The 19,156-nt window shown below is 47.2% G+C and overlaps 1 protein-coding gene across 4 annotated transcripts in view; it reads left to right on the forward strand.

The window, feature by feature from the left end:
• dennd1b (DENN/MADD domain containing 1B) overlaps window positions 1–19,156 on the forward strand; it is a 92,590-nt gene that overhangs the window by 45,603 nt on the left and 27,831 nt on the right. For 3 of the 4 annotated variants that reach the window (XM_085252685.1, XM_085252687.1, XM_085252686.1), the window contains 5 exons: window positions 1,603–1,656; window positions 2,141–2,251; window positions 8,494–8,594; window positions 10,329–10,374; window positions 11,509–11,610. In XM_085252685.1, the coding sequence (XP_085108811.1) occupies window positions 1,603–1,656; window positions 2,141–2,251; window positions 8,494–8,594; window positions 10,329–10,374; window positions 11,509–11,610 (414 nt within the window). The remainder of the gene's footprint in view (window positions 1–1,602; window positions 1,657–2,140; window positions 2,252–8,493; window positions 8,595–10,328; window positions 10,375–11,508; window positions 11,611–19,156) is intronic. The other variant, XM_085252688.1, reaches the window with a different exon arrangement.

The raw sequence follows: 19,156 nt of genomic DNA on the forward strand, positions 1-19,156 counted from the left end.
CTCCTGTCTCGGCGAGCAACCCCGCATCTCGTTAAGCGATCAGAACGAATTTGTTTTTATTTTTCAGCTGCAGAAAGTCGCCGTGCAAAATACGCATACAAATACGGCTTTAGCAATAATACAAAGCTTCGGGGGAGAGACCTTGATGTCTGCTCCAGTTTCTGTTTATTTGCTGCGTCTTTATCTCTTCTGAGCTTTGTTCAACCAGCACGGTGACCGTCCGCCGGGAGCAAACTGATGGTTTACTCGTGAAAATTGGTTTTTCACATTTTTTTGACCTTAAATCACATTTATTTAAGGAGTGAAAGGGCTGTTTGTTTTACACTAAACTGAATAGTTCTTTGTCGCCAGGCAGAGAATTCAAACAACATGAAATTATGATGATGTGCAAATAAAATCTACTGTGTCTCTTTGTAGAAAGACTTTAACGTATCCGTAGAAATGCAGAGTTTAGTCTTCAGCATCAAAGCGATCATAAGATGAGCTGGCGGGTCGTCGTTCTTTGGAAACGCTGAATCGGATTCGTCAATAATGTCGTTCAAAGTGGCAAAGATGAAATCGGATGATCGAGCTCAGAACACAAACTGGATCCTTTTACCATTAAAACAGAGGTGGGGGGAACTCCAGGCCTCGAGGGCCGGTGTCCTGCAGGTTTAGATCTCACCCTGGGTCAGCACACCTGAATCACATGATGAGTTCATTCTCAGGCCTCTGGAGACCTTCAGGACATGTTGAGGTCATTTAGTCGTTTAAATCAGCTGTGATGGATCAAGCACATCTAAAACCTGCAGGACAGCGGCCCTCGAGGCCTGGAGTTGGACACCTGTGCATTAAGTTTCCATGCTTTTTTCCTGCCTGACTGTGGTGGACTTTTAATGGGTGGTGCTGGTGGTGGTGCGGGTGGGTGTCCGAGTTGCCGATTTCATTGTTGTGTTACTCCCAATGTAAATGACTGTTTAATGATGTAAAGAGTTGAAAGTTTTGATCCGTTCTAACCTGATTTGTCTCAGTGTGCGTTTCAGAGACTCTAACCTGTGAACGAAGAGCTGCAACAGATGGTTGAGTCGAAGGCCTCAGAGAAGCGCAGCTGTACTTCCAGGAGAGTGTGTGTGTGAGACGCACAACAGTGTGTTTCACCTGGTGGTTTGTCTACCTCCAAACAGCACCTCTCTCAGGCCTCTTTGATCTGAACACTGAACCTGCCCTGCTCTCCCAAAGTGAGACAGGCAGCCCTGTGATCCTCTAAACAACCCGTGCGCGAGAGTGCGCGTCTGCGCCGAGTCGTGCACGCGCGCTCTCCGCGAGCCTTTTTAACGCTTAAATAAAGACTCCGTTTTCCACCGGAGACATCACCCCAGTCGGTGTCTACGGGGAGCTGAGCTGCTATTGAGTTTCTCTGTTCTGTAGGCCTGATAAAAGCATTGCCACAGTTCAGACACCAGCTCAGCAATTCATATAGACAGAGCTGAAGATGAGCCATAAATCATAGAACAAAGTGAACGGCCTTTTTCTCTCCCTCTTCCCCTCGTTCTCTCCTGCGTGAGCGCCGTGCCTCGCTCGTGACCTTCCCTCTTCTTTCTCCTCATGTTTGTGTTTTCGCAGCACTCCTACTTCATCGCCCCGGATATCAATGGACTGCCAACTATCCCTGAGAGTGTAAGTATGCGTGGAAAAGAAAAGGAAGAAGAGATAAAGAGAAATCCCTGTATTCTGGGAACATCTTTGCCTCTAATCGTTTTTAATCAGATACACATGTCACTCTTTGAAATGATTGCATCACGCTCTTGTATCAGCTTTAGCTCCTGCGGTGCTTCTGCTTCTAATGTCAAGGTTCACAGACTGGCATGGCTGTCGGTAGATTCAAACTGAGCTCGCGTCCTTTGTTGATTTCTGCATTCAAATCTCAGCTCGAAGCGTTAAGGCGGGGACTTACAGCTACGTGCCATCACGTTGGCTCTGTGTAAGGGATGCAGTTAGCACAAGTTTGCCAAGTTTCCCAAACAGTGTGTGCAATCGTACAAGTCCAACTGCTGCGTTTCCTCTGGCTTCAGTCTGCAGCGTTGGCGCTTTACTGCAAACGAGTTGTGCCAGGACAGTTTGTTACCAACCTGAATGTCCTCCTGTTCTTGTCCATCTCCAGAGAAACCTGACCGAGTACTTTGTGGCCGTGGACATCAACAACATGCTCCAGCTCTACGCCAGCATGCTGCACGAACGCCGCATCATCATTACCTCAAGCAAGCTTAGCACTGTGAGTCCCACCCGTCAGACGCTCGACAAACACTCGGTCTTTGTGCTTTTCTGTTTTTAATTCGAGCTGAGGTGGAGCTTTCAGCCGGCGTGTGCGCACGTGTGGGGCTGTCGATGCCTTGGTGTGGAGCTCTAACACCCTCGTTATAAAGTATGTGGCTGAAGCATAGATTGAACATGAGTCCCTTCATCAATATTCCAGCAGGACATCAAACCCTAACAAGTATGCTGAGAATATTTATCTGACACTTTGCTGCTTATGTGGGGAGATCTGTCGACCCCTCCGCCCCCGCCCGGTCTGACGGGCAGCCCACGATAAAGCTGGATTATTTGCGTCCTATAATGGGGAACGCATTGATGTCCACAGAGGCGGGCTGGATTCTCTCACAAAACTTAAACTCGCTGCCTGTTTGCACGAGGGAGGAAATCTCTCATTCCAGCCTCTCTCCGTTATCCTCGCTGCTGATGAGGCCAAACGTTTATGAGGCGGGAGAGGGAAGTGATGTCATCCTAGTCCTATCTGCATCCGCGGCGTTGCTGGTCCTGCCACCTTTGCAGAACACTTAGCAGCCGCAGGGGCCCACGCCTGGCGTTTTGGGCGCTGGAGGGAACAGTTCCCAAGGTCTCCCACAGGAGCTATAATCAGGAAGACCTGTGAAAATGACTCAGCCCCTTAGAGGATTTCACCTGTCTCCCCTCAGCTCCTCAGACCAGCAGCACCTGTGCTGGAGATCCAAGCAGCACACGGTGCAGTGACAGGAGCGGTGCATGATGTAAATGATCAGACTCAAGGGTGAGACTGTTTTTATTTCAGCAGGAATACTTGGGGGAGGGGAGGGGTTTATTTTTTCCCTGTCTGTGATTTACAGTCCTCTGCTGCCCGAAGACAAATCTCAGCTTGTTTTTCTAACAAATATATGCCGACAGGATATTTTAAGAGCCTCCACGTCAGACCTTTACCTCCGTGAGCCTTTTATCCTCTGCAATTCTTCATCCACTCATCTATCCATCCATCTTCCTCGGGGAGAGGTGTTTTGGTTTGGTAGCGTTATATGTCAGGAACTGCAGCACAAAAGTATTTTCACATCTCCGCTGGGATTACGAGCAGGCCCGGTGTTATTACTGCTCCTGTGATGCGTTGTTTTTGTTGTTGGGCAGATTGACCCGCGAGTTCAAGCGGAAATGGCTGCCGCCATTCTCGAAGCCGCGTATCTGAGCGTATGTGTACTTAACTTGAAAGCGCTCCGGCTCGTTATCCGGTTCCCCGTCTTGTGATCGAATATGTTACTGGATGAGAGAATTATAATTTATGTCAGAGTTCGTCCAAATGTTGGCTAAAGTGAGCGTCGGCAGCCACTGGATGGACAGCCAGTGTTTCTCCAGTCTGCTTGCTACAGATAGAAGAAAGTATTGTTAGTGACATCGTTAGTACCATCCAGCTGCTTTTCACCACCTCCGCCTGTCCAGCATCTCAACCGAGCAGAGTGAGACGGGGAATAGAAACACACACACACACGCTCAGAGATGTGCTGCATTTATTCTGCCTGCTCGAGGTGCTGCCTGTGTTAAAGCCCCCGGTGAACCCAGCGTGTCAGTCTGTCGGTACATGGCTGCCGCGTCTCGCAAGCAGCCAAAAGCAAAGGAATAAATCATGATCGTACAACAATGCGTCAGTTGACTTATTGCTGCTTCGTGACCAGAGGTGAATGGTGCCGCTGTTTTCTTTTTTGTTTTTTGTTTAAAAAGAAAAAAAAGCCAGTCGCGGTGGCGCAGGGGCGGGAGCCAGCCGTGCGTGCAGCCTTGTCATAGGCCCGTATAATAGGGCTGCATCGGCCCTTCCTCTAACTAGTCAGCTGGGAGGACCCCCTCTGAGTCTTTCATATGCCGAGGCCCCCCAGCTCTGCAGCCCAGCCTCTGCCCTGCCTATCGCCCAAATTCACACCGCCCCGACCCCGGCACTGGCTGACAGCAGCCCTCTCATCAGGCTGTCAGGCCTATGCTAACAAGGAGCTATCCATCCAGCGTGCCCTGGAGTGCCAGCTGCCTCTCTGTTTCCAGCCTTTTCCTCTGTTCCTTCCCCGTCTCTCTTTCTCCCACTTCTCTCGGCGTCTCTCCCCCCTCGCTCTCTGTCTTAGTAATTCTTTCTCTCTGACATATTATTTTCTGTCCATCTGTCTCTCACTCTCTCCCGCTACACCTCTCTTCCTCTCTGACTTTGCCTGCCTCTTCCTGGGAGTCTTAATGTGTCTGTCTGCTGTTGGGCAACTGCAGAACATCAAGACATCCTCCCCCCTCCTCCCCCACCTTGTCCTCGATAGACTCGTCTCTGCCGTGTGTCTTAAGGCGCGTGTCGTCGCTGCGACGGTGTGCGTGCACATGTGCGTGCAGAGGGTGTTCAGAGCGTCGGCTTCTTTTTTTTAAGCATGCATCTGTTTGTGCGCGTCGTCTGCGCTCACAGGTGTTTGTACCTTATGCCTTATGTCTTCCTGTGAGGGACTGTGTGGGAGGCCTGGCGTTGGCTGCTGCCTGCGTTGTCCTGCGTGCCCTCTCTACCCCCCCCCCGCCACCTACCTGTTTGTGGCATGCTTGCGTCGTACAGAGCCTGACACCGGCGTTTGTCAACAGAGGGAAAAGCAGAGCGTGGGTAATTGGTGACTACTCCGGAGAGGAGAGGGAAAGGCTAACACAGCAATACAATGACAGGGAGGTGGGGGGGGATGAGGGAGAGGTGGCAGGGGACAGAAGGACAGCAGGAGGAGAGGAGGAAACGGAATAAGTAATGGAGACTTGGGATGAAAACAGGATTGAATTTGGAGAGCGCGCAGGGACAAAGTTGGAAGGAGAGGCTGCGAGTGTTTCAGGCCGGTGTGAGGAGGTCAAGAGCGGCCGTGTCGATTCCTCCTGTCAAACTGAATTAGGTCGCCCGCAGCAGCGGTTATTCTTGCTGCGTTTAAACCAGAGAGCAGCTGGTTAAAGGCTCGGCGACCGTCATAGGACCTCGTTAAGTGCGATCGTAGCAGCATTGTTTGTGCCTCATGTCAATCTGCTCAGGTGAAGAATAATGGGAAGGGTATGGCAGAGCGCTGATGTCTCGAGCGGGTCTGGACTTAATTGAAGGGCGGCGCTGCTGTTCGGTCATGAAAACACAGTTTGGATGCAAAATTGAGGTTTATTTATCTAAACGTTGTTCTCGATTCAGTGAAAAAGTGGCAAATAAAATATGTGTAAATACAAAAACTCCCCTTTTCTATTCTGCTGCTGATGGATCGCCAGGAAACAAAGGATCACATCAAACCTCATTATTGATAAACTGCTTCATTCCTGAGTTTATGGCGTCGACTTTGAGTTGCAAATTTTCTTCCTCTTCCATCTTCTCCAACCTTCACCTCCTCCTCTGTATCTCTCGATCCCTCTCTTTTCGGTCTGTCCTTCCTTTAGTCTCACTGAATGGATCTGGGAAGACCCGTGTTAGTATGGACACTTTCTGTCTCGGCTACAGCGCACTAAAAAGCTCTCAGGGCAGAACCAAAGACCTTGACTGCTTTTTGAAGCAGGCTGTCGCTGTATAATCGGTTAGCTTCCCTCAGAGGAAGGGGCAACACACACACATGCACAGTGTGTAGGAGGCAGGCAGCCCCTCATTACCGGGCATAGCCCTGGTCCCCGAGGACTGGACCCAGCACCTAATCCTGTATTTGTTCTTGGGGACTGTATCTGTGATTCTCCATTGAATGGAATATTAAGCACCAGGTCTTTTGTGGAGCGTGTAAGCCATTTGGCTCCACTCATCTATTATTTATCAGCCTGGCAAATATTTTATCAGCCTTAGCCTCTCATGGCCCACTCTCATGTGAAGCCCCCCTATAAATGAAGAAAAAAAAACAGGGGTATCTTTTTTTTTTCTTTTTCAATTTATCCTCCTTTTACTTTTTGCCTCATTTGTTCTAAAACCAGGACAAGGACACGGCCGTGTGTATTAGGCTGAATTAGAGAAGCAAATATGTGAAGTATTCCTCTGGAGTTCCCTTCGAGTTACCTTATCTAAGGCGCGCTGCCGCTTCCACCGCTTTGGAGATAGCACATAAATGAAAAGTGAAATCTAGATTTGCTTTATAAATCATTATCTTAGTTTCAGACTCCCTTCTCGGCCGACTCCCCCAAGCCAGCCACCCAGCCTGGGAAGAAGAGAAGCGCAGAGAGATACTCCTGTTTTCACTTTCAACCTGAGAGTAAATCATGCCGGTTGGGGGGCTCACCTTGAGGCTTGGTGGAGATAATTGGAGTTGGTTAGCGAGGTGTTCTGAGCCATTACCTCCTGGTACCAGCGAATGGCTGGGGCTTGTCTCTCACTCCCAGAGGAGGGATACAGTAGCCTGTTGGCTCTGCGCTTCGCGTGCGTGCGCGCACATGCATGCACACGTGGCACGTGTACACATGCGTGCGTGCACAACCGCAGCCAGATCGGTGACCTTTCCCGATCGCAATTTTAATGGCCCCTCAGCATCGTAGGGCGTGAGAGTTCTGATCGTCACTTTTCCACCAAGTGCTTCACTTTCATACATTAATATTCATAGCATTGATTTATTTTCAGAATTAACTAAAAAAACAGGAAAATAAAAACCCCAAACTGTTTGCCAGGGAATTAATCCTGACAGGAGCGTGGCATTGTTGTTTTATTTGAAGACAGCAGGAAGCAGAAATATGCATATGCAGATACACAGAGCAAGACACCAATTAAATGTTGATTAAGTCTTAACTATTGTGGGACTGCGTGTATGAGAGATTGCAGAGAGACAATTAAAACGAAACGGAAAAAAGAAAAGACGTTGGCTTTTTTTTTTTTTCCTGGCCAAACACACACGCTGGGAGGGAAACACACACACACACACACACACACACACACACACACACACACACACAGGCTTTCTGTTGTGAGCTTTTCAGATGTCCGGGCTTGATCTTTGGGTGGATTCAGAGGGGTGGGGCCCCTCTCTCTCTCTGGCAGCGGTGGTTTTCAGCCGCCGAGCTCGCCCGCTTTTGGCCGGTCAATTGTGACACTGCGTGTGTCAGCGAGCAGGGGGTCTCCTGGCAGTTGCGCGCGTGTGCGTCTGATAGCGTGTGTCCGCTTCACACATTGACTGTGAAGCTGCAGCAGTATAACAGCGGCTGCTGCTCCGGGGTCCCGGCGGTATTGGCCTAGCCCGCAGTCTCTCTTGGCTAACTCATGTTTCATTCTTTGGCAATTTGCCCTAATGAAGTCCCGCAGGAGCCCCTCAGACCTCTGTTCTCTTTCCATATTTAATCATGTTATTTTAATCTGGGGGATGAGCTAACGCCTGTGTGTGTGTGTGTGTGTGTGTGTGTGTGTGTGTGTGTGTGTGCGCGCGCGCTGCAGGTCATTACTGTAGCTCGGTTTCATGTGATGAGATGTCAAGAGGGAGATGCTGGCTTTAAGACAATGGAAGACAATGACTTTAGTTCTGGGTGTAATATTGGTTTGACAGTGTAAAAAGCTCCTTTGAAAAGCAGTGTCATCTTCACGTGATTGCTCCTCATCATTTGTTTAAAAAAAGAGGTTAATTATTCCGTCTTTTCCCTTTTAATTTCCCAGTCATCGTGGTCGGGGTAATTCAGATTTTTATGGCTACTGTCAGACTGTTTTGGCTTTCTTTTGTTGCTTTTGTGCAGGTCACAGCACAATCCCGACTTACTGACACTGATTGAAAAAGAGTTTAATAATGAACTCTGACTCTTTAAAAAAAATGGGGTCAGAATCAGTGTTTTAAAGTAATGACTCGTAATGGCCAGGTGCAATAGCAGCAAAACGTGTTTGCTCTAATGACCCTGGACAAGTAAATCGATACGGAGACGGCGCTGGATGCGTGTTGGCTGCTTTCCTTAGATCAATCTTTTTAATAGTTTTCTTTTCACATCAGTCGTCTCTGCTTTCTCTGTCACGAGGTCGGAGGCGGGCCCTGTCAGCGGGCTCGGCCATCAGAAACGGACGAGGATGTGTTCGCATGAAACGACTGCATGTTTGGTTTATATTAAAGGACATAACAGCGTGTGGGCGGGGCCACTGTAGTCATTTTTTTTAAAAGTAATTTATTACTTAAAATTACTTTCACCAAGAGCACAAATCAGAGTCTCCAAACTGTTCTGCCTTTTCATGAATTTTATGTTGTTGCTCAAAGTTTTTCCTTTTGAATCCCTCCTCCTCACATCTTCTCTCTCTTCCTGTAGTTAACGGCGTGTGTCCACGGCGCCGCCGCTTTGCTCTTTCCCATGTACTGGCAGCACATCTTCATCCCTGTGCTGCCCCCGCATCTTCTGGACTACTGCTGGTAAGGCTGACCACCTCTGCAGCACACACGCAGCAAACACCACGAGCATCAGCATCACCAGTGTTTTCTCTCCAGCGCACACGTGTGCAGACGTGCACGCACGGCACGTCTGCACACGTGTGCAGACGTGCACGCACGGCACGTCGCGCTCTGCCACTAAAAGTGCAGACACTCGTGTTCACACCTTCTCCCACCCATTCTTCATGTTCTTGCGATTCCTCTTGTGGCGCGACTTCTCACGTGTGGCTTCCTCGACATAATGAACGGCCCCGATCACCGGGCTCCATATTTCATGCCGGCGCCGCCGCGCTCTCATCATCTGGGCTCTCTCAGGGTTTCATTACCAGCGATCCAACGCAGATCCGACAAATCTGGACGGACTTGACTGAAACTGGATGCGGAGCGGGAGTCGCGGCTCGTCTCAACGTCAGATCTGAACGCGTGAAAGCGTTTGCAGCGCGGTTACGTTTGTCCAGCGCTTCACCATCAGCCACATTTGGCTTGAAGAAGCTATAAATCACTGACAGTGAAATATGATTTTCAACACTCTGCAAAGACTCATCATTATCTTATTCAATCACAGCGGTGTCCTCATGCGCTGATTAGATAATGCAATTACATTAGATGTGTGCGTGTGTGTGCATGAGCGTCTCTGCCCATGCCTGTGCGTCTACTGTTTGTGTAACTGGATCTGCGTAAATGTCGAACATTCATAAAACAGCATCCAGGCCTGCTGCTTGTTTTTCAGTTGCTTTAAGCTGATTACAAGCCTGTGGCTGCTGAATCATTCTGGCCAGGAACACGCTGACCCCAAACTATCCGATTATTACCGCCTCTGTAAACCTCATCGTAAAAACGGTTTCTATTATTTGACTGTTTTTGTTGATTTTATTCCTCGTGCTGATGGGGAGCGGTCCGTGATTCAACTTTTCCTTTCCGCAAACTTTGAAAACGAAGATATATATCACACCAAATGAGGACGACATGATAATAACCCCGAAAAACCAAACACTTTATTTTTTTTGTTGTTTTTGAAAATAAAAATAAAACTCTGCCCTTTAACTTTCTGAGGGAATAATTCTTTCTGCACTTCCTGAAACTATCAGTCGACTCGGAGAGAAACCGAGCCTTAAATGTTGCACTGATGCTTGTTGTTTTATATTTTTGTTATTAACCAGTAAGTTTTGCATTTCTGCCAGTATAAGTCGGTGTGTTATTTTTAAACTGTTCTTGTTTAATCTTTTATTCAGTCTCAATCAGCGATGTAAGGAAGGCGAGAACACATTTTGTGCTTTTACCTGCTTTTAAGAATAAATCCTGTAACATGAGATTAGTTTGTGCTGCTGCAGTTAATCTGATGCTGTTGGGAAATAATCACAAACCTTACAGGGAGTAGAAAATGTGCTGCCTGTGCCTGTCAGCTGGGTTCAATTAAATATAGTTGTCAGTACATGCAGCAGTGTCAACTGTAATTATTTTAAGGATTAGTGACTGTTGTTATTTTTAGCGATACGTGATTACCACTGTTCTTAATCATTTTAAGTCAGGCCTTCACATTTCAGCACATGTAACCCTGAAATGTATTCAGATTACATTTATGGAATACAAAGAAACTAATTTCCACAGCTGTGATTTTTTTATTTCAAAGACTCGTGTCATCGCTGAAGTGTCCTCCGTGAATGTTTCCTCCGTGTAAGCGTCTGATCTCACAGGTCTCACTCTTTCTGTCCACAGCGCCCCTATGCCGTACTTTGTGGGAGTTCATCTCAGTCTGCTCGAGGTATGTTCGAAAGTCTTTAGCATTTTCAGTAGATTTGAATGTTACGTGTTCATTTTGTAGATGGTTTTCATTTGAGTGTTTCAATAAGATTTGACAGCTATATTTTCTTCTCTTTTCACTTCCTCTGCTGCTTTCGTGCTTCCTTAAAGCAAACGTACACAGAAGCCCAAGAAAGCATCTGCAAACAAAGAGCTTTCTTACTTCATTGTGTTGTTTGGGGGGCAAGTCATCAGCAGCACTGCTGCTTTGTGTGAATGCATGTTGCAAAAACACACACGCTTACACTTGTGTGTAAGTGTTAGTATGTAGGTGTGTGTGTTTGTGCAGATGCATATGTTCTAATGCACACGTGTGTGTGTGTGATATTTGTCTGACAGTTGCGGCAGTGGCAGTATTTATCACACTCTGCATCCGTGACAGACCTTCTTTCCGCCACTACATAATTAGTCCAGATCAGCATGTGAGCCTCCGCTGCACAGGCTGTCACAAAAGTGACAAACTAGAAATTCACACACAACGCTGCCCCCCCCACCCGCCGTCCCCGCACACACACCTGCCTGCATCCTGCACCACACTGAAATAATTGTTGAATTTGTCGCCATCAGGATGCGTGCGGCACGCCGCAGCATCACGGTGTTGTTATTGATGCGTGAGGTTTTTGGTGCTGTGGAAAATGTTCGCGCGGTCCAAATGTTTTCTCTCGGTGCCATTCTTCATTTCGCCAGCTCGCGTCTGCGCGCGCGTTACCGTAAACACGTTCTAATCATTTTTCTCCCCCACGCGCCATTTTTCATCCTTAATCGTAAAGGAGTGTGATAACTGTGCAGCTTTAACCGCGGCTGCTGGATGTTCATGTTCCCGGGGCTTCAGGACAGAAATAACTTTGTCTCCCGGGAAACGCACCTGGGCCACACTGCGGGTTTAAAATCGTGGCGTCGTTTCACAATTTAATAATTCCACAAATACAAATATTTATTATGTTGAAAGATGTCAGATGCACAGGAAGTCTCCAGCACAACCATCATTAAGAAAAAGAATAAATGATCGCTCTGAGTGTATGTGTATACACTTGTGAAATAATAATGATGAGAATATCTACGCTGCTGCACTAACGTCGCCCTTTTCCTCCCGTAGAGAGTGCGCAGTCGATCGCTGGAGGACGTGGTCATCCTGAACGTGGATACAAACACCCTGGAGAGCCCTTTCGACGACCTGCACAACCTCCCGAGTGACGTGGTGAGACCAACGCGCAGCTTTTATTGCTACATCGCACACACACACACACACGCAGTAATCTCACGTGCACACGCGCATGGCAAGAAAACTAAAGCGCACACACATCCAGAAACTTGTCAGAGTACGGCTCTGTCCCCTCCCCGCATCATTAATGACTGCAGCACTGGCTCCTCAGACTGCGGCTGTCTAAAGTAAACTCCCGTCGCGTCGTATGACGCTGGAAGGCAAACAGCATTCCCCGACCATCAGAGGCTTGTGGGAAAATGTGAAACTCCCTTCCCTTCATCTCCATCCATTCTAATCATTATTTCACAAAGTCTTGCGTTTCTGCCTGCCCACTGGCACGTTTCTGAGGAGGAGAGATAGGAGGAGGCAGAGAAAACAGGCAGAGATGGGTGATTTTGTGGGGGGAGAGAGTGGGAAGAAAGGGGCCAATTACCAGAGTGGGCAGTGAAGCCACCTGCCAGCGCGTCGTCTCTTTAATTAACGGAGCGCCGACGCCGGTCAGTGCTACGGGAAGCATCACCGTGGCGTCGGGGTCACTCGCACACACCGGTCTTTGTGGTGTTTGTTTAGCTCTTCTTCACGGTGTGTGTTTAAAGCTCCGCCGTGAGACGGCGAGGCCCCGCCGAGGCTGCGGACGCTCTTTTACCCACGCTGCTAACAGTATATGCTCGGGCTCCACCGCCTACGGGACTCCTGTCCCAGCAGCAGGACATAATTTCATCCACTGCCCAGCAGACTCCAGACCTGCTCGCACTCCCACACTTCTCTGGTTCTCCTGGTTTAGCGCTGCTCAGCCTACTATGACTGCTAGCGTGTGTGAATGCCTCTTTACTGTGTGCACCGATCTCTTTTACACTTTCTGCCAGCTCTCTCGCCCGTTTGCCTGCCTGACTGCTGGAGTTTCATGGCACCTGTCTGCCTTCTTGTCTCCCTCCCTCGCAGCGCTTCCCGCCTGCCTGGACGTTTCCCGCAGCCGCTGTTTGCTTCTCTGCCTGTCTGGCTACCTTCTTCTCACTTCCTGCCTGCTTGCTTTTCTGCACCCAGGGACCGAATCCCTAAATTAAATTGCAAACTGAGTTTGTCATAAAAAAGAGTCGGGGCTTTTGAAGGCGACAGAAGCGGAGAGAGAAGCCTTTGTCTTTGCCGTGTGATAAATTAAGTGGCAGGCTCGCAGGCTTTTTTGCTTTGATCCCCACTCGCCATTTTTCCTGACTAATGACAGAACATAGCCTGCACATCACGTCGAATTACACCACCTGAAACGGAAACTTTGCTGGCATTAATATATTTATCGTAACAAATTGTTGTTGTTTTTATTCCCGTTCATTTCCCCCTCCTGTCTCCTCTCATCTCTTCGCGGAGGTTAGCAGATTAATAACAAAGCGAGCAGGTACTAATTGAGTGGAATTCCAGGTCTCTTGTTAGTTTGCTTGTTAGTGATGAGGACACGCCACATGGCATTTGATGTTTGTGTTTACACAAAAGGAGGCATTGTGCAGTTTGTCAAAGTGAGGCCTGAAATCTTGATTAATGCTGAGCGATTCTCTGCCTGGGCTGAGCTGCCGAGCTATGAAAGGCGCTCCTGGTTTCTCGGCGGTTCTCGCTGTAACGCTCGGGTTTATTCGGCGTGAAGCCCAACGATTATTTCACTTTGTGTGAATATATAAAAGCATCAAATGGATTCAGAGGCCACGGGCGGTTCTTCTGCGCGTACGACTAAAAACACCCCGATGTTGATTTAAGGAAACCTTTGGAGATCCGTTTAATTGTGGCGGCGCGAGCACATGTGGACTCCATTACGAGGATCTGCTGACCAGTGGCCGAGCTTTTAGCGGGTTCAGAGTTCACAGTTGTCCCGAATTAGTGTCTGTCTTTCAGACGGGACCCCTGCTCCAGCTCCGCCCCCTTAATGGTCTTTTCCCGCAACTTCACACATAATATTTTAGATTTATTGACTATTACGAACGCTACCACGCCAGTAGCGGTTCCGTTTAGCAGCGAGAAGGAAAGATCTGACTGAGAGTAATTGGTAAGGATGCCGCCAACGTTTGAGGGCAACTCTTGATTTTTATTGTTTTTAAATTGGAAACGTCACATTAATCAAAGATTCAGAATTAATTTCTTTTTGTCTTTTTTGTTTTTATTTGGAACATGAAGGATATCTGAAGCGTGGCGGTCCACAGCAAAGCCGTGTGTTTGTTTGTTGACTGTTGTTTTTAAATAAAAGGCCTGATATTATCAGACAAATGGAGCCTACAGTGCTCTGGCAGGATTTTGCATTATTTAGAGTTGCTTTAACCAAAAGTTTCGATACTTTTTTTTTATACATTAATGTTGATCTCACAACAGGCTGCGCTCGTGTCAGTAAAAGCAACGTGTTGACAAGCTTACTGAAAAGGAATAGTCGATAAAAACAAATAAAGAAGAAGCTGTAGTTTTCCCTGGAAGATCAAGGTATTTTTGTTTCCTTCTCTGAGAGCTGCGATTCTTCAGCAGAGATTGTGCTGATAAAGTTATAATTGGCTTTTGGTTGGAGGAGCTGTTTACTCCACCAGTCATTAAAAGTATCCAAGAATAGCAAATTAGGAGTCTGTTAATTCCGAAAACAAACATCGCGCGTCTGAATCGGATTGTTTTTTGATCCTGGCAGTTGATCTCAAACCAATGATGGAAGAATTTTTTGTTTTCATGTATTATTCTTTCTGTGCCGCGTATTCAAGGTGAGCTGCTACAATGCAGCTCACATCTTTATTTTCAGATGCTCCCTCTCACATCACAGCCTAATTCCTTCTATTCTCCTCCTCTCTGCCTCTCGCTACTTTGCTGACACCGCGTACCCGTACGTACCTAGCCTTCGCACATTTGATCATTTGTATTCCCAATCAAGGGGGGGGATTTACAGCGTACACTCCTACTTCCTGTATTTCAAGCCTACATTTGGAGGTTTACAAATGAACGAGGGGGTTGAGGCTGCATCTGCGCGCCTCTCCTGAGATCACCTGGCACACTTAATCAAACATCGCGGCTTTAATTTGGCGTTCGGTTTCTGACATTTTCCAGAAAACAACATCTACGTCATCGTGTAGAGCAGAGCGCGGCAGGCAACACTCACACGGAGACACCCGCACGCCGGAGGAACGTTTGTCGTTCACATGTAGTTTGGGGTAAACTTTCTGCTCAGATTTTGTCCATTTTCACTTCAGAATAAGTCAAGTTTGCTTCACTTAAAGCAAAGCTGCCTACGGTAAAGTCCCTCGCATGCTGTGCTGCAACTACGTGGTAGCTCAGCGCCGGGAATGCAGTCGCTCCACCCCGGCTACACGCTGTACTTTACCAGAAACAGTCCTGGAATCTGCACCACATCATAACAAGCTGCAAGCAAAGTATCTGATTTCCTTGTTGTGAGTCTGCATTGTACCGACTGCAAACGTCAGACGGTGCTCATTTAAAGCCTCGTTTTCCAGGTTGTGATTTGTCTTTCTGAGGCGTGCACACTCCGGCTGCAGCGTTAGCAGCCCTTCATTGACTCGCGTGGAGTTTAAAAAGCTGCACTTCATTTTCACATAGTCGGTCTGCCGGCGCTTCGCTCTGGATTAGAAGTCAAAAAGGGAGAGCAGCATCACCCACTGCGTTAGTTATTGAAGTGAGGGATGACATTTAGCTGTAGTTAATTATGTATGCAAAACTCAGCCGCTCAGCTGCTATAAGAGGTCAGCTTGACAAAGTAACCCCACACCGGGCAGAATCTCATGGCAATGAGATAGCCCTATTAAAACACACACACACACACACACACACACACACACACACACACACACACACACACACACACACACACGCTGCTTCCCCCCTTTGCTTTCTCACCCTTTCTCATTTCGCCTGACTAATGTATTGCAACGCTCTGAATACTTTATTCTTTAGTTTTTTCTTCCACTGCTTTACTGATTTAAAAAATAATAATTTCTTGCAGTCAAACCTAAAACTAGTATCGATTGTATTTGTGTAGATTTGTCTTTGTTCTGCATTTTTATGGTTAATTTTCATTTTGCGGTTTAAAAGATATCTAATATTTATCTTTAATTGAAAGAATGAATGATTTCTCACAGATTCCAAGTTGCGTTCTGTGTGTGTGTGTGTGTGTGTGTGTGTGTGTGTGTGTGTGTGTGTGTGTGTTCTCTGTGCGTCTTTGTTCAGATTTGTGTGTGTGTGTGTGTGTGTACAGTTCAGACTGCAGCACATCAAAAGAAAGTGGGAGATTTTCATAACTATTTTTTTCTTTGTAGTTCTTTAATTGCGTCCCCATGGCTTTCTTTCCCTGGACAGATTCTTAAACAAAACATTCCTTTTTTGTGAGAAGAAAATCCAACTTTTTCTTTTAAAACAACAGAGAAGCATCGGGGTCGTTATTTGTGAGACTTTTTTTTTTTTTTGTAATGCCCAAGTAAAAATTTAAAGTAAAATTCTACATATTTGTATATAATCGAGCTCGTTTGCAGATGTTTTTTCTTCTCCTTTTGTTTATTAAAAGTGAACGTTTGTGTGCGTCATCATTACCTGATTCTGTGTCACTTTACAAAACAGGAAATCACATGGTAAGTTTGCTTTTTTAAAAACTCTCCAAAAGCTCGTGCGTTTCGCGCACACGTGCGCAGCAGTGCGAGGCCCTTGATTGATGCTCACTCGATGCATCAAGGCGGCGGCGTGAGCGCAGACTTTCGCGCGCGTTCACACAGATGCCTGGTGTCACCTACAGAGGTATCATCCCTTACATTCAGGCAGGGATCATCATTGCACCTGCTAATTACCATCTCCAGCTGGAGAGTTAAATGGAGATCTGTTCTATGTCTGACCTTTGACCCCGTGCTCTTTATGTGACGCACTTCAAATCCTGTTTGGGGCTGGCTGGGCCGGGCCTTAATGAGGCCCCGTGTCTGCCCTCTGGGGGCCGAGCGCCTGGATGCCCCGCTTTCATCCCCGACCATCTTCCCTTGATGTAAATTGAAAAGATCACAGCTATGGGGAGAAGACCTGTACTGGAAAGGCCTCTCTGCATAGATTATGAATATCATAACTCAACAGTTTTTCCCCTCTCTCTCTCTCTCTCTGTGTCTCTCTCCGACAACCGCCCACTCCCCTCTCTCCCCCTGCCACCCCTTCCCTGTACAATGCTATAGTTCTAATTGGACCCAATGGGGGACTCTCTGCCTTTGATCTCATCACCGCCACTGTGACTTTACACTAAAAAATGTCACTGCCAAATAGGGTTATCACCTGTAGAGCCTGGCCTTCCTGTGATGCCTGTACGCATCTCGTTAGCTTCACTCAAACTGCAGAAGTTAATTAGTTTGACAGAGCCATTACCGCGGAGGCACACCTGATGATTGTGGCGTAGGCGCCATATTCAAAACCCAATTACGACGTACACGTTGGTTTTATTTATTTCTTTTTTGTTCCCGTGCGAGGCGCGTTTTCATTTCTATTAACCAAACAGCTACGACTATATTTGATTTGTAATATCTGACAATTTAATTAATCGCTACGTGTGACCGAAGGAGGATTTTTGAACTTCCCGTGAACGAAGGTGAAACTTCCAACTCTTCGCTTTATCGCCCGTTTTTCAAACGCCGGGAAGTAAAAAAACAAAACGGTGATTGTGTCCCCACCTCATTAAAAAGTGTTCGCGGCGCTCTCACCCGTTCAAAGCTGCAGTGCGCACAGTAAACTCCACGATCCGGCTCCTCTGACAGTCTTCGGGGGTATGCCTCCCCCTCGTAGACTGACATTGTGTTCGCTTTGATTCTCCCCCCTCCAAAAAGGAGAGGGGGGGAGGCAGTTTAATGATTTGCGAGGAAGGGGGAAAACAGTGAAAATGCACATAAACATTAAATATTAATTCCAAAAAGGGCTTTACATAAACATAAAAGCATTTAGCACAATGAGTGAATATGGAGATGACACTTGTTAATTTAACCGTGATAAACTTTCTGTTTGATGCCTGGGAGCATTTGCGATGGCAGCACGGGGACGCTGTGGAGAGTGAGAAAGCCCAGGGGAGCCAAATCAACACTGTTCATTTTGTCTTTGTCCCAGTTTAAGACCGCCACACTCTCCGGCTGCCTTTCTTTCTGCCTCTCCCCGCGTGTCCTCCGTGTGAGCTGTGCTAACACTTTGCTTCTCCTCCCTGAAGTTTCCCAGATCGGCTAATTGCAGATGCCAGATGACAAAATCCCCCCAACGCCGCGGCGCGATGTGCGCGACCACAGACCAGATCAGCACTTTATCATATTTGCTGCAAACATGCGGTCAGATGTTTTTCTGCTTTCGTCGCTTTGACTTTTTCGCTGCAGATACTCAAATTTTATTCGTCTCACACACATACACAGTAAGACATCTGGTGAAATGCTTATTGCAATGCCCGACCATTAAATTGAAATAAGCAAATTTACAAAATTTACAGATTTTAAATTTCAAAATTTACTACGGTGGCCCTGAGAGGCCAAACGGACTGCAACTTAAACAAACACCAGCTGCAAAAGTACACAAAACACAACGGAAATAGGAAACACAGATTTCCGAAAGCACAAGGGAAGTGTTTCTGGGGAGACAATAACCTGGCGGACCAGTTGCAGGAACCAAAACATGCTAGGTAAGTGTGTTTTAATCTCGTGATTTTTAGTTAGGCTAACACACCTCTCCGACAGGTCCTCCACTTGGTTTAAGTGTCTCTCAGCGCAATTCTTAGCACGTTTTGGTTCCTGCAACTGTTTTGTCGGTTATTGTTTCCCCAGAAACACTTGTGCTTTTGGAAATAACTTTTTTCCTATTTCCGTTTCCCCATTTCCGGTGTGTTTTGTGCGCTTTTGCAGCGTTTTTCTTATTGCTGGTGTTTTCTTAAGTTGCAGTCCGTTTGGCCTCTCAGGGCCACCGTCATTTACAGTAAAAATGTGCAAATAACAATTTAAGAGGTGTGCAAATAAACAGAGTGCGTGCGGTGATGTGATAGATGAGGGTAACAGGAACAACACTGGTACGTTTGAGAAACGCTGTGTTGGAACGCAGAGCACACGATGTGATGACTCTACGTTAGATTAATTCAAACGGGAATTTTCCCTTTTCTTGGTGGTCATTGTGCACTCCCAGTTTCTGTCCCAGTTTGGCGGGTGGTATTTGAACCTGTTTTACGCTGGTGTAGAATATAGACTGAAACAATGCAAAGTTTGGAGGTGCACTTGATCCATTTCTCGCTAATTGAGGTTGAAGGTTAAACGTAATGTTTTCCTTTTGCAATTGGGATTCAAAGCCAGCGCTACCAGCCCACTGTTAGAGTAATCTAGACTTCCTGCGCAACCCGATCAAACATTGTGCTTTTGTGCTAGGCTGGCACAGCCCACACAGAGAGGAGCAGTGCCTCGCTAGCTCTGCCTCCTCCTCGCACTGCCACAACACAGACTACTGCTGAGCAGGTGAGGAGAGCCTCTTGACAACTTCCTTCCCAGACTCCCCAGGGCCCGGTGGCCAGGGTGAATCTTTTGTCATCCTA

Source organism: Mchenga conophoros, linkage group LG17 (genome assembly GCF_057382185.1).
Source record: "Mchenga conophoros isolate Kocher_MC1m ecotype Shallow Benthic linkage group LG17, M_conophoros_male_GT1.1, whole genome shotgun sequence".
NCBI classification, from domain to species: domain Eukaryota; kingdom Metazoa; phylum Chordata; class Actinopteri; order Cichliformes; family Cichlidae; genus Mchenga; species Mchenga conophoros.